Source organism: Molothrus aeneus, chromosome 5 (genome assembly GCF_037042795.1).
Source record: "Molothrus aeneus isolate 106 chromosome 5, BPBGC_Maene_1.0, whole genome shotgun sequence".
In the NCBI taxonomy this organism is placed as follows: domain Eukaryota; kingdom Metazoa; phylum Chordata; class Aves; order Passeriformes; family Icteridae; genus Molothrus; species Molothrus aeneus.
The window spans coordinates 1,737,684-1,752,507 of record NC_089650.1 but is presented as its reverse complement, the minus strand read 5'-3'; the positions used below and the strand labels follow the sequence as shown (position 1 = coordinate 1,752,507).

The window sequence follows — 14,824 nt, the reverse complement described above, 5'->3', positions numbered from 1 at the left end:
AACTAAAGATTTAAGTTTTGAGAAGTTGACGCAGTTTCTTGTTCCTATCTTTTAATAAAACTGTCCTAAAATTGCTGAAGCAAAGCCAAAATAAGCCCTTTCTGTCACCAGCAATTCCAAAACCAATAATTTTTCTGTCAGTACAAAATACTTTTTGTGTTTGCCTGAAGTTGTCAGTGCACTCTGAATCCTTGAGCTGCTGTTTCTTGTTTGTGAGGACACCACACTGTTCTCTGTGTTAGAGAGCTCTGGGGCAGAATCATGTGATGATAAATCTCATCCGCAAATAGCCCAATACTCTGTGCACCAATTAACAGCATCAGTTCTGAGCTAAAATGTCAAGTCTCTGTCTTGATGTATCTTCCCAAGTCTTTGATTTTAGATGGTAAAACAGATTTGTGTGTTGACACTTCTTTTCTATACCTCCTTATATAACAAATTCAATTAAGACTTTTCATTTCAATTTTTTTTCAAAAATTCAAACTCCTTAAAAAAATTCATTTAAGGCTTTTAACCGGTCTGCCAGGACCCATGCAGTGTACCTACTCAGTGGTAGTAAGTGCTTCTATTGCACTTACTGGTACATCATCACTGATTTATTACTGCAGTAGATTCAGATGAACTACTGAAGTTCAGCTTCTCAAGGATATTTAACATTTAAAAAAGCCCCATGTGCAACCCACAGTTTATTTTTTTTTCCTTAATGTCCACATCCAAGCAGAAAACATAACTCACAGTGGAGATAGAAATCATTGTCAAGTTTGGTTGCCAGCATAAGCACCAGTGCTTCATGATCTGTGTCTGTTTTCTGGTCTCTATGGCTCTGTTGCCTTTTGTAAATGAGAAGCTGGTGCTGTTATATTTAGATGTGAGTTTGAATCCAAGCTTTCCAAAAACACAGGAGTGTTTGGCCCTCATAAAATAGTGCAGACCCTGAGCCAGACGTCAGAGTTGCTGAGATATTAATGATGCAGAAGTACAGATTGGGTCTATCTCTAATTAGAATTGAGAAGCAGCCAGGGTGTCATAATTAGGAATATTACATGCATTTTACATTTTTCTTTTTCTAAAGTGCAAGTCAAGCACTACTCACAACCTGAAATACACAAGTTGAAAGTAAGACTATTCTTAGATTAAAACTGTGCACAGGACAAATCTGTCTCCAGCTACATGGAAGAAATTAGAGATTACTGAAATGACTTAGAAAATCCTCGAGCCTTTAGCATCCAGTGTGTAGATTAAAGGCCAGAACAGTAGTCCTGAAAATGGCCATCTGATGCAGGCATTGACCTGTGGTTATCAGATGTCTACCTTGTATCTCAGCAGGCTTTTTTTTTTTTTTTTTGCTTCATTTGTGACAGCAAAGGCAAAATAAGCCCACAGAATAAACTAACCTTGTGTGTCTTTAAGTTGGTCCTTGCAGGTCAAGGATGAAGTAGGTTGAAAGCAGTCCTCAGGGCTTGCTGCTCTGTCAGTTTATATCTGTGGTAAGTAAAAAAAATTATTTTAATATCACACAAGCCATGCAGCGGATAGTGTTTTGTATTTCTTGTACATTAATTACTGGTTCTCTCTGTTCTGATCTTCATTGAAGAGTTGCCAATAAATAATCCAGGAGAGGTGGGGGATTTTCACATCTAGCGCATGCTTAAACGTGACTTTTGCAGGTCATGGCTTTGGATGTTAGTAGCTTGTTCTTTAGAGAAATAATAGCTCTCTGCAGCAGCTCTGATGAAGGATTTGGGGACTGCAAGTCCCTAGGGCTACAGCTGGGTTTTTTTTGAATGAGTCATAATATAAAAATCCAAAGCCAAGTGTTACAGAAAAATGATTAATTCTTTTCACAGAGGAGTTCATTAGTGACATAAAGTCATGAGAAAGAGGAGGAGGCATCTCTAGCACTCAGTGGCTATTGACTGGTATTAGTGTGAGTGCTTTAAGTCAGGAGAACTGAAATAATGCAAACCACAAGGTCTGATGGAGAAGAAAAAAATGCTGAAATTGAACCAAATTGTCTGCAGTGAGGCTCTCACTGGAGTTTGATGTGCAGAGGATTTATCCTTTTCAAAAGGTGCAGAACATCACTGCCTGCCTTTGGCTTCAGGGAAAGCCTGTTCTTAAAAATGGACCACTACTATCAGTAGTGTTCATGGTCACTGGAGAATTTCATGGCATCCTTCTGCTCTGCTGCTGCAGCATATGGGAAACATGGCCCAAGATATACATCTGGCTCCTGCTGTCATTTCCAAATCTCTGTTGTAATTCCAGTAAGAACAGACTGAACATTAAAGGCTCTTCATCTACAGCTTCACTGATAATTACTTCCTAGTTTCTAATTTTTACGTATTCTGGTTTTCAGCACTCATTCTTAAAACCTTATGAGGTTTTCTTTTTTTTTAGCTTATTCTCCTATGACAACTCCTTTTTAGTAATTGAAAATATATTTGACACCCTGTGTAGCAGCTCTTCACTCCACCTCCCCCCCTCAATCTTTTGTCTTCATTTAGAGGCTGCATTTATTTGCATTACATTTTTCATGATATTTGATAATTCTCTTCCTCATACTGTTCAACAGTTCTTAGTGAAGGGCTGGGATGGGTGTGACTCTTTAGCTGGGCTTATTTTCATACATATTTCTGCAGTTTGCTGCTAATTGTGAGGTTGCTTCTCAAGTTGCATCCCAAAAGAGCCTGAAGTGCTTTGAAAGGGAGAAAATATGGCAGGACGTGGCTCCTTTGGCTTTGCTCTGGTGTAACTGAGACTGTCAAGTTGAAAATGTGGGAAGATTAGTTAGTACACAGAAGGCAGAGCAATGATTATTGCTTTCAATGGATCTTTTTTTAACTCATGCTGTGATTTTGGCTGCTCTGTTTTAGTTCACCGTAGCATTAAAATAGCTCTCCATGCTGAGCAGGCGTGTTGGAGCTGTAAACTCAAACGAGTAGGATCACCAGGTATTAATAGATGGTTTATCCTCCCTGTGTGTGCACCCAGCACCCACTCCTGCTGGGTCCCACTTGTGTTGCTGCAGCTCAAGTTGAGGCTGAAGACAGTTGTCACTGTTTTCTGCATATGAAGACAAACTATCAGCTTCAAGCTACCAATTTGTGACCATCTGATGTACAAATTGGAGAACAATAATGTAAGACAATTGAGGACAGCCTCTGCAGCACAGAATTGTTCTCCTCGGTCTGTGTTACTCAAAGCAGATTTGAGTCGCATTTAGAATTTAATTTTTCCCATCTGCTGTGCTTTCATTAAAAGCAATAATTTTTAAAGTTCCTAGTTTGGTTGGAGTGGCGTCTACTTTGTAAGTAATCAACCCTGACTGTGACTGACTCTGTGATCTGCTCTACATCATCAAGTAGTTCTTTGGGCTGGAGAGTCGTGATGTTTTAATGTTTTTAGGCAGCCAAATAGCACGGAAGGTCCCTTGGAACTGGGTGACTGTGTCCCCAGGGCTCTGCTGAGAACATCAAATACCAGCGTCAGAGTTTCCACGAGGTTTGCAAGCTGTGACCGGCGGCTCCCAGCCAGGGAGCTCAGCCTATGCTCTCTCCTCCTTCCAGGAGCTGCTTTCCCTGGATCCTCCTCATGGCATGCCTGATGCAGGAGGTCATCCCAACTGGCTGAGTGTCTTGACTTGGACTGGGATTTCCCAAGGAGCCCAAGGCAGAGCACATGTATGGCTGTGCCCCTTGCCATGCTGTGCCACCCAGCACGCCCTGTCCCTTTTCCCTCTGCCTTCCAGGGTTTCCAGCTGTGCTCTACAGCTGTGGCAGGAGGAAATGTGGAAAATTAAGCACCACTGGATGTCAGTACCAGTGGAGTTAGTTCATGTGAGGTCCTTTCTGTCAGATATAAATGACAGGGATTTAATTACATTTCATTGGGTTGTGCCCAGTACTTGCATCCACACGGTTTCAGACTTTCCTACTCTGTAGGTCTGGAAGCTGGACGAATCCAGTCCTCCCACTCCTTGAGATTATTTCTGCATCTATCTTTTTATTGTTGCTTGGTTGCTAGTGGCCACGAGGATATTTTCCTTCTGTGTGTGTGTTTAACAAATCTGGAAAAGCCTGCTAGGTGACCTGAAAGCAAGAACCCATAGCCTCCCTCGAAAGTTAGAGATGGCACCAAAACTGCAAAACAGCTCATATGTGTTCTCTGCTTCTTGAATGTGATCCTTTGCCCTTTGGAATGTTGTGCATAGTGCAGGAGGATACGTGTGCAGTGTGTAGGGGTGAGTACTTCCATGGTGGGTTTCTGACAACCCACAGAGGTCATGCAGGGCTAGATTTGGTTTCCTTTTTCCCAGGGACTTCACAACCAAATCTGGACATATCAGGGCTGGGAAAGCAAAAAGGCCTTACTGCACCTCCAGTGCCTGCTGCAGATTACGTGGTATCAGTTTACCAAGAGTTTTTAGGATGGATTAAAGACTCCAACAGTCTCCTTGTAAATGTCTGAGCAATTTTTCTCAAACACTGAAATAATTCACCCCAGACAAATACCTGGCAGTGTGTGTTTCAGGCTGAGCTCTTTGGCTGACAAAGCTGTCACGAACTGAAAGATCCTGTAATGGAAGAAAGTTAGTCAGCTGTAACTGTGAGCTTGGTGAGTGGTGTCACCTAAGGTGGAGATGCAGGATGTGGAGACTGCAGCTGCCTCCCCAGACAAAGCCTGCTACAGACAGTGATACATTCCACAGGTTTTATAAGAACAGGGAAAAAAGTATTTCCTTCTCAAACCAGTGCCTCTTTCTTAAAGAATGGTGGTGTTGTCATCCCGGTTTTCTAAAGAAAGTAGTCATGCTCCTCTGTGGCAGTTTCAAATAAATGTGGCAGATGGGAGCAGGTTTCAGAGATTATTTTCTTCCTAGGAATTTTATGTTAGCCAGTGGTGGGATACAGGAGGAAGGTCCAAATCAGTGGCCTTGCTTGGTAGTAATAGAAGAGTGGTAGTTTAAGATACTCTGAGATTACAGAGCCAGCCCTGTAGGAGGCTGCTCAACCCATGCACACCCAGCCCCAGGCTGGGCTGCCTGCTGCTGACTCTGTGGCCTCAGGGCTGTTGCTGAGGAAAGGGCTCACTGCAATACAGGGAGGGGACAAAAAATGTGACTCTTTATTGAGACCCATTTCATCAGATCCTGCCTTTGCAGAACTACTTTGAAACACTTCCTCTGGCTGCTCTGTGATCCTTGGACTCTGGCACCTTCCTGGCATTACAGACACACTTGATGTGGCAGTCATGGCACTTTCTGCCCTGCAGATCAGAGTCCAGAGTAATTGCTGTCAGGTACCTCTGCTTTGCTGTGCTGGTGCCATCCAAAGCATCTTGGAACCAGGATTAAAACTCAAATCATTATGGCTCAAGCAAGATTTTGAGTTTCCTTCATTGTGGGCTCACCTTCTGTGCCTCAGTGTCTGGTTTATGGTTATGTGGCCCTGGCTGCTTTAAAGACTCAACAGCAAAGCCAGGGGCTACATAGATGCCTTGGAAAGGATTTCTTTGATCAATGTGATGAGACAACAGAAAGATGCTATTTCCAGCCCTACCAAAGAGTGTGCCTTGCAGAGCCTGTGGCTGGTTGACCTCCAGAGAGCCGTGGCAATGCTGTGCTTCATTAAGCTGGAGAAAAGAGTCTCATAAACATCTTCTTTGCTCACCAAAGAAGAGAAAATATGAAATCTTGTGCTGGTACAAAATAAGAGAGAAATAAAAATACTCAGTTTCTAGAGCTTTAAATAGAGAAAAGTGAAATGTGAAAGAATTGCATGCACGCTTTTTCCCTTAGTCATTCAGTGGAAGGTGGAGTAGTTAAGTCTGTGGCGCCTTTAAAATGATTCATTATTTCCATAGAAGCCAATTGATGTTTATCCTTCAAATTGCTCTGTGGGCATTAAAATAATGGAGAATTATATTTGCTTTTAATTTTGTTTCCAGACAGCTTGGCCTGAACATTTATGATGTGACTTGGAAACCATATCAAATAGTGATTTATAGCTGCTGGTAATTGTGTGAAGATTGAAGATAGGCTGGATGCTGCTTTTCTTTGCTTTTTTTTTTCCTCTTTGCCTCCCCCATTCTTTTGCGTACAGAGTGCTCTTGAGTGCAACGTGGTGAAAGCCCAACATCTCTGCCTTCATTGCTTTTCCTTGTACAAGCCACAGCTAATGAAGATTTTATTTCTCCCTAATACAAGGCTGTGTGAAATGAATTGTGGTTTGTGTTTGATAATTAGTTTAAGGGTTTTTTTTCCTTTGCATAAATTTCAACTGGTTTTGTGTTGTCGTGATAATCACCCCCTTTGTAGGGTGGAGAGAGTGGTGGTTTTTAGTCAAGCTGGATGAGTATCATATGCAAAACATGAATGGGGAGGGAGAAGACTTTTCTTTGTGGTAAGGCATCTGTTGAGTGTATGGATGTCAAATCTGCTCCCCAGGTGAGCCAACACAAGTGGTTCATACCTAAATTTATCTATCTGGTCTTATGGCTCAAGGAATTTGTTATTCCTATTTTCCTAAATTTATTTTTCCTGCACAGTTCTATCTGCCTTTTTCTTCTACTGAGTAAAAAGCTATTCTTAGAGATTTGTGCATAATATAATTTAACAGAAGAAACAAAGAGGATTTTGTGGACTATAATAGAAAAGCCCAGTGAAGGTTATGCAAATTTTGAGAACTTTTCTAGTCATGTTGCAAACTCCAAAACAAATCATTTAAACCTAAAAATTCTTAATTGTTATTAAAATTTTTCAGGATACTGTTTTCATATTGAATATAAGTGTTCCTTACAGTTGTTTCCTGCCCTGACAAAAATAATCTGTCTGATACTGGGGCATGCTACTTTTGTGGTTTGGTCCTGCACATGCAGCAGTGTGTTTTAGGTTTGTTTGGTTTTTTAATTTCTGTACATAAAAGGAAGCCTCAAAACATACAGCAAGTGCATTTGGGCCCACTTAGGAATTCCAGATGGCACTGTGGCCTAAACCAGCTGTTTTTCAGCATTGTAAGGAATTATTTTTTCTTCTTATCTTAGTTAAAAATGAGCCTGTTTAGTTTTGCTTTTGTTCCCAGCCTGTTTGCTTTCTCATTCTCATGCCCCAGAGCATTTCAGTTTTAGTCACTGCATGACATTGCTGAAATCAGGGCTGAAATGAAGTCACAAAATGAACAGCAAGCCAGTCTTATCCGAAAGTCATGGGAGGGAACTGCATTCACAATTATTGGCATAGATGAGCAAATGAACACTGACCATTGTGAAATTAAGTCCACCTTATCTTAGCTCCTCATTGTTTTGTTTTGTTTTATCAAATTAGTTGTTTGTTGGTGTTTGCAAACGTTCTTCTTGCCACAATTCCCGTGTATCCGGCCTTGGAGCTTCAATGAGTAAAGTGCTTTGGAAAGAATCCAAATCCAAAGAATCCAAATCAGTTCATGCAGACGGTATGCACTTAGTAAAAAACAACTTACAAAGACTGAGCGTGGATTTTGTCTGCGCGTTTACCCTAAGACTCCCTGCATATCTATCTGTGTGCATGTGCATATATACAATAAATATCCATGTATGTGATTACATTAATCTCAAATTTTCAGCAGTTTCCTCTCTTGCTTTCACATCACCACAGTGATTTACACTAAATTCCAGGTTTCATTGCCCTTTAGGGAAACACATTGTCATCTATTTTCTGAGTAATGGTCTGCAAAGCATATGCAGCTCTCTACTGTTTTTTAGTAGAGACTCTGAAAAGTAAAATGTTTTAAAATGTTCTCATGTATTCAATTTGTAATATTTTTTAGAAAACAATCATTTAAACAGCTGTAATTTTACCTAGTCAGACTAGTCTGATCGTGCTGTAAATTGACCCTGAGACAGATGAACCATTCCTACTTTTTGACTCACATAACTCATCACAGCCTGGTGTTTGACTGGGACAAATCTGCTGAATCTCAGAGTTAAGGCTGGGGTCACCAACACACATGGCAGCACAAGGAGCTGGAGGCCCTGTGGCAGAAATCCACCATGGAGAAGGGCTCCCCCTCTCCCCACTTGGTACTAATCATGGAAAACAATGCTGGCTGCTTTGCAAAATATCAGTGCTGCTGCACAGAACCTCTGCTTATAGCCCACTGAGTCAGACTTGTTTACTTCATGGAAGTATTAATCTCTGCCTCTGATTGTCAACTACTCCAGGCTTGATAGAATTTCAAGCAGTAGATGACACAATTTTGCTGAAAATATGAGGCTTCTGTTGCATTTTGAGTGATGTATTCTGCCTCACTCCCCTTTGATCCATTTGCCATGGCTGAGGTTAAGATAGATAATTAATTACTCCCATCCCAAGCCTTGTTCTTTAATTTAAGGATTTTCTTTAGCATCTGCCAGAATCTTCTGCATGCACTCCTGAGATGTTAAGCAATGAAAAAGCCATTAAGTTAAATTCAGGCATTAATTTTTTTTCAGCAGGATGAAATAGCACTCCAGTAGATTAAGCAGTTTCTGGTGTATGTTATTTCATAGCATGGCAAAGAAATGTGGGAAGAGGCTGGCTGGCTCTCTGGCTGCAGGAGAGGATGGTGAGGGAGGAAGCCTATCTTCTGGTCCTGCAGCTTACCTCAGTCTTTGCAAGAAGCAGGACACAAGGAGGGATCCATGGAGTGAAACATCTGTTTGCCAAGGGCCTGATGTCCACGTTATGCAACTGGGAAGACAGAGGGAAGGGGTTTAGCTATACTTAACTAATACATCATTTTCCTCAGAAATGCTTTTTTATTGCCTGTAAAGGCTTTTCTGAGAACGAAGCAGTGTCAAGTTGTGTTATTCTGTTCTTTGTGTTTTGAGGTCCATGAATGCTGTCATGAGTCATTCCTGGCTGGGGCTTTAATCTCTCTCCTTCTCAGTCTGACCAATTCTCCATGCTCTTTGCTTGCCACTCCAAGGAACTTGTACATTCTTTTCACAGACATAACTTCCCCATTAAACAAACTATGTATTTTAGCTTTTTCTAAGAATACATGAAAGCAAATTAGCACAAAATCTGCTGCAATCGTCTCTCTGGGAAACTGCACGTATACCTGCTAAGCCCCAAACAGGAGCAGCAGGACTAAGCTTATGTGTCAGAGACACAACAAAGAGAAAATGGTCACTCTTGGAGTGCCTTGAAACAGCAATTCTATGCAGAATTTATGGAGGGTTTTAGTGCACCAGCTAGTGGGGCTGAAATGTCACTTCTGCATTGAAATTCCATATGCCTTCTGCCTTTTTAGGTGTTTTACTTCTGTGTGCATCCAAGTCTCACTGTTCTTTATTAGAATTTAAAGATCCTCGAACCTTTGCAATTGTACTGTATAGCTGTCAATTCACAGACTTGACAACTTTAAGGTTTAAAACAATCCACTTTTTTACTCCATTTCAGTTGTGGTATAGCTGCCCAATATGCAATTGCTTGTAGAAGAGTGTTGTTGCTACCATACCAGAATACTATAATTTAGTTGCATGGAGATATTTTACAAATCTCAGTATATGCTTGGGATTAATTTCATTGATCTGGGCCTAAGCACTGAACATTAGTTGTTCTAGATTAGTTATTCTGTAGTTAGTACTCAGGCATCTCTCAGGAGAGTCCCCTCCCATCCCAAGCCATGTCTCCAAAACTGTTTGTGCAAAAAGGCCCTGGCTATTGACCACGTCTCCACAGGGAGCCTGAACAATTTATTCAGATGGGCTGAGTCAGCTGCAGATGGTGGAAGCTGTGAAATCAGATATGATGGAATTCCAAAGTCTTTGCAGACCGATGATCGATCTATTCAGTGCTGTTCTCTGTATTTAAGGAATTATTTCATGTTATTATTTTTCCACCTGCAGATGCTTTAGCAGAAGCTGTGATGAGTTCACCACAGCTTGAGGCAGTGCCCAGCAGGTTGTTCACTGCTGTTTTCTCACCTGTATTATTTCTCTCTTCTTTAGTCTTCTGGCACCAGCATCACAGTGGACATCGCTGTCATGGGAGAGGCCCACGGCCTCATCACAGACCTTCTGGCTGATCCTTCACTGCCCCCCAACGTCTGCACATCCCTGAGGACAGTGAGCAACCTGCTCAACACACAGCTGACCTTCCAGGCCATCCACAAGCCCAGGGTGAATCCCTTGGTGTCCTTCAGCGAGAACTACACCTGCTCCGACTCGGAGGAATGTCCGGAGAAGGGAGAGAAACTGGCAATCCCCAAGGTGAGTGCTGGAGCCTGCCTCTCCCTAAAGGGATGTCATTGGGCTGTCAGATGTCACTGGGATTTTTGTGTGAACTGCCATCTCTTCTTCCTTCCCTTAATTAGAAGGGTGAAGCCTACAGAATCACAAAATCACAGAATGATGAGGTTGGAAGAGACCTCTAAGATCATCAGTACAACCTATGCCCTAACACCTCAACTAGACTATAGCACCAGGTGCCATGTCCAGTCCTTTTTTAAACATATCCAAAGATGGTGATTCTACCACCTCCCTGGGAAGAGCATTCCAGTACTTTATTATTCTTTCAGTGAAAATTTTTTTTCTGATGTCCAACCTATACCTACCCTGACGTAGCTTGAGACTGTGTCCTCTACAGAAGTCAATTAAAAAGTTTCTATTGATGACCTTCAGGTGCTTTGGATCAAGTCTAAACTGTTGTATACCCCACAAACTGACAAAAATATCACAATCATTAGTATGACAAATACTGTGAGCTCATGGAAGTTGTCTTGAGAAGAAAAAGATGACAGAACCATAAATATAAATGTAATACTGCCTTGAAAAATGGCTTTATGAATGCTCAGGGATCAGGCAGGAAATAACCGGTGTTAACCACCCACACTTAGCAAGTGAACAGCTAGAAAGAGCATCAGATTTGAAGTAGTGTGAATTGTAGGTTTGTTAATTAGCTGTCCTGCAAGGCTTACATTTCATTTCTGAAACTAAACCAAAATACTTTTGTACTGCAGCCTCCCTTGTAAAATTAAATAGAGGCAGAGTACATTGCACAGGCAAATGCTTTTATGTTTTTACAGTTTAAATGGCACAGCCAGTCATTCATTCCAGCATTTCCAGGCATCTCAATTGCAACGCTCGTGATTCTTTTATTACAGCTTAGTGTGATGATAATTGCCACCCTATTTGCCTGTTTAGCAGCTGTATGTACAAAATGGATGTTCACAGGTTTTTAAGCACATTTCCCGGTTTACTTTAGTGACCATATCTATAATGGCTGTACCCCAGGCTCTGAGGGGGAAGAGTTTAGTGGAATAGCACTGCTATCACACGAGCACACACAGGGAACAGATACAAGTTTGCTGTTGCATAATACCCTATGAGGAGAAGAGAAATGAAGGATGAAGAAATGAGTTAATGCTACAGATAACTAATTTGATTGAAGAATTCATTGACCTAAATGTATTATGGTTCACAAAATAAATAGTTTGCATGTCTTTATTTAAAGTGTCTAAAAGCAGATTGAGGACCTTCACCTTAACCATCTGACACTGAGCATTTTGTGTAAGGAGATAATGTGTTAACATATTTATATGCAACTTTGAACTTCAGAACCACAGATGTCTTCCATCTCATATTTCTTAACCCTCTGGCAAAGTCCAAGCTCTCCATTGCAGATATATTTATTTTAGTTCTTAGCTATAAACACTTCACAAGAACTGCACAAGAGAAACAGCTTACAAAATTATAGGATGTGCAACAGCAAATCTGGCTCCAAAAAAGATCCTTTATTATCTTTGCCTTCAAAAATTTGAAAAAAAAAGTGAATCCTGTTATTTGGAGAAATGGAGGAGACAGGTGAAAGAAAAACGCAGGGGTGGTCAAGAAAAATCTGCTGTAAACAGTGATGCTTCCTCTAAGCTTTCTGAGATGTCACATCCCAGAGCATGAAAGTTTTATTTCAGTGGGTTGGGTAGATATGGCAGGGAAAAAAGTTGGAGCTCCCCTGCCTTATTTTTCTTACAGCCTTTCTTGGCTTGAATCTCTGATTCTGAGGATTCATGACAGTTTAAATCAGAGTAGTTGAGGTTGAAAGTGCATCTGGAGGTTGTGTAGTCCAGTCCTATCCCTCAGCTCATTGAGGAGAAAGTTTCTCTAGGCTCAGCCTAGATCAGGTTGCTCAGGAGGATGTCCAGTTGGGTTTTGAGTATCTCCATTAATGTAGATTTCACAGCTTCTTCCGGCAACTTCTCTGTGTTCAGTCCTTCTCACAGTAAAAAAAAATAATTCCTACATTTAAATAAATGCCTTGTACTTCAGTTCTTGCTCCATTGCCTCTTGTCCTGTCACTGGACACCCCTGGAAAGAGCCTTCTCCTCTACACCCTCCCTTTAGGTATTTGTGTACACTGGTAAGATCTACCCTGAGACTTTTCTTTAGACTGAGCAGTTCCAACTCCCTCAGCCTTGCCTTTCCTGACAAATGCTTCAGTCACCTTTATGGCCATGCTAACTTGTTTAAGTACCTTTGGCCACATCAGGTGTTGAACATCTGTGGCTATGGGGCTGCGGATATATAAATATATATATATATATATGTATATATATATATAAAAAATATAAAATATATATTATATATATATATCACTTTTTTTAAACTTGAGATAGGGAGGATGGTCCAGACTCCCCAAGCATTTAAAGCATTGGCTGTGTTTGACATGAATAATCCCTGGGAGAACCCAGAATTAAAGGTGTTGTCAGACAGAAGGAAGCCAATGGAGATGGTTTATTTGTGCATGTGTGGAGGTTTTGCAGCCTGTACCAACTGAAGGGCCCTGGTTTCCCCACAGCGCTTACGGAGGAGTTTGCCTCCAGGACTGCTGAGACGAGTGTCCTCCACATGGACCACCACCACATCAGCCACAGGACTGCCCACCCTGGAGCCAGCTCCAGTCAGGAGGGACCGCAGTGCCAGCATCAAACCTCACGAGTCTTCGTCATCCAGGTTACACATAGCCTCCTCTCTCTTTTATCTTTCTTTTTGGGGAGATTTCTTTGGTTCTGTGTGCAAAATGCATTCAAAAATGCTGGCTGTGAACTGTGTTAGAATTACTTCTTTGTGTTTCTCTAAATTGATTTGACAAAGAAGCAGCATTCCCATTTTTTGTCAGGTTGTGCCAAAATTATTCATATTATTGGGTAGAAAAATAAAATTTAAAAAAAAATCTATTTATGCTAATGAAGTGCAGAACTGCCCAATAAAATTGGAAGAAAGGCAAAGATATCTGGTTAAAGTTTTCATGACATGCAAGTTTTCATGATTGCCTGTGTGGTTATTGCCTGGCTAAGAAAAACTGCAGCAATTACATCAGCAATTTCTAAGCACACATACTGATGTGGTCCTGTCATTAAACCAGTTCCTAAAGCACTTCTTCATCTCCCATTCTTCTCAGGGTCTGATCCTTGAGCTGAAATCGTGAAGCACACAATTCCAGCTCAGGAATCCTATGGATTTCTCCTATGGAATGGAGAGAAAGTTGTGTCTGCTCAGCTGCTATAGCCAGCAGCCAGCTTGTTTGGGGAATGTGCAGAGGTTGTAATAAAAGTTTCACTAGCTCCACATCATGTCATTACAACAGGGTTTGCTCCTTTCTGGCTCTGTGAATACTTTTCTGTTCCAGTCAGAGAGGAGCAGAGCCTTCAAAGGAAGGTGGAGGGTGGCCAGTTGTGGTACCACCCTGTGAGAATAAAGTTCAGGTCCCCTCCCTGCCTCAGCAAGGGCCATCACCTTGGAGCTGGTGAATGAAGAAGGAGTGTGGAGACACTGGGGAAAGGAAGGTCAGAATGAAAGCACTATGTTCAAGAAGAGAATTCAGAGCTGGGACATTAGAAGACTCATGTGCTTTTCTGAAATTCCAAATTTGCTGCTGGTAGTGGGGTAAGAGATAGGACTTTGGAAGGCCCAACATGACCAATGTTGGCTGTTGGATAGATTGGGGGAATGCAGCCCCAAAGAGCAGCTTCCTTCCAAGGTTGGCCTCTCTTCAGATACCTAAATCTGTCCCGTGGATGAGGCTGTCACACAGGGTGTTGAGGTGCTCAAGGCAGCCTGCAGAGTACCCTGAAAGCCTCATGCAAGAAAAACACATGGTTTGCCAAAGTTCCCTTTGTGAGAAGTTCCATCTGCCTCAGTAAAAGTAAATATAAGGAAGCTGTAACCAAATGCAAACGTTCTTCACTCCCAGGCCTGTGGTTCCTGGGGTGCATTTGATTTATGCTGTTGATCCCACTCTCACATAGTGTGTAAGTGTCCCAAGATGGGAAGGAGAGGGAGAGCAATTAAATATTATTGTTGGTCCTTTCCTGTGGTTGTTATATAACTCTGCATGAGGAGCCAGCTAAGCAGGCTATCAATTCTTCTTATGTTTAATGTCATAGCCAGTGGTGTAATTATAGCTCTGTCAAGCCTCCCAGCCTACTGTTTGCACTACTTCTTTCACAGTAGGAGAAACAATGTGTATTCCAGAAAGGGGGAAAATGAATCCTATAAGTCTAGCTTTAAAAATGTTGGCAGACCAAGAGAGATCTGCTTTCAAGGAGAAGAATTTTGAGCTGAAGAGAAAAAATATATCTTGGTTATCTGCCACTTTCCGTGTACCAAATTCAAGCACTCCACTGGTCACAGAGAAAGAAACTTTTCATAAGTTGAACAGTAGGAGAGAGACTGACACCGGAATTGCCCTGTGGCAGATTCTCTAGTTACAAAACATGCAACATGTTCCTCACAATGTGGGACATGACTTCTGGATTTCTGTAGTCACATATTTGCAAAAATCCCCCATAACTGTCAGTTTGAG

The 14,824-nt window shown here is 41.6% G+C and overlaps 1 protein-coding gene across 1 annotated transcript in view; it reads left to right on the top strand.

Moving 5' to 3' along the window:
* The window catches only part of PDE3A (phosphodiesterase 3A), a 71,886-nt gene that overhangs the window by 31,545 nt on the left and 25,517 nt on the right, over positions 1–14,824 (top strand). Inside the window, exons 2-3 of the mRNA XM_066549873.1 lie at positions 9,973–10,233; positions 12,818–12,972. Coding sequence (XP_066405970.1) covers positions 9,973–10,233; positions 12,818–12,972 — 416 coding nt within the window. The remainder of the gene's footprint in view (positions 1–9,972; positions 10,234–12,817; positions 12,973–14,824) is intronic.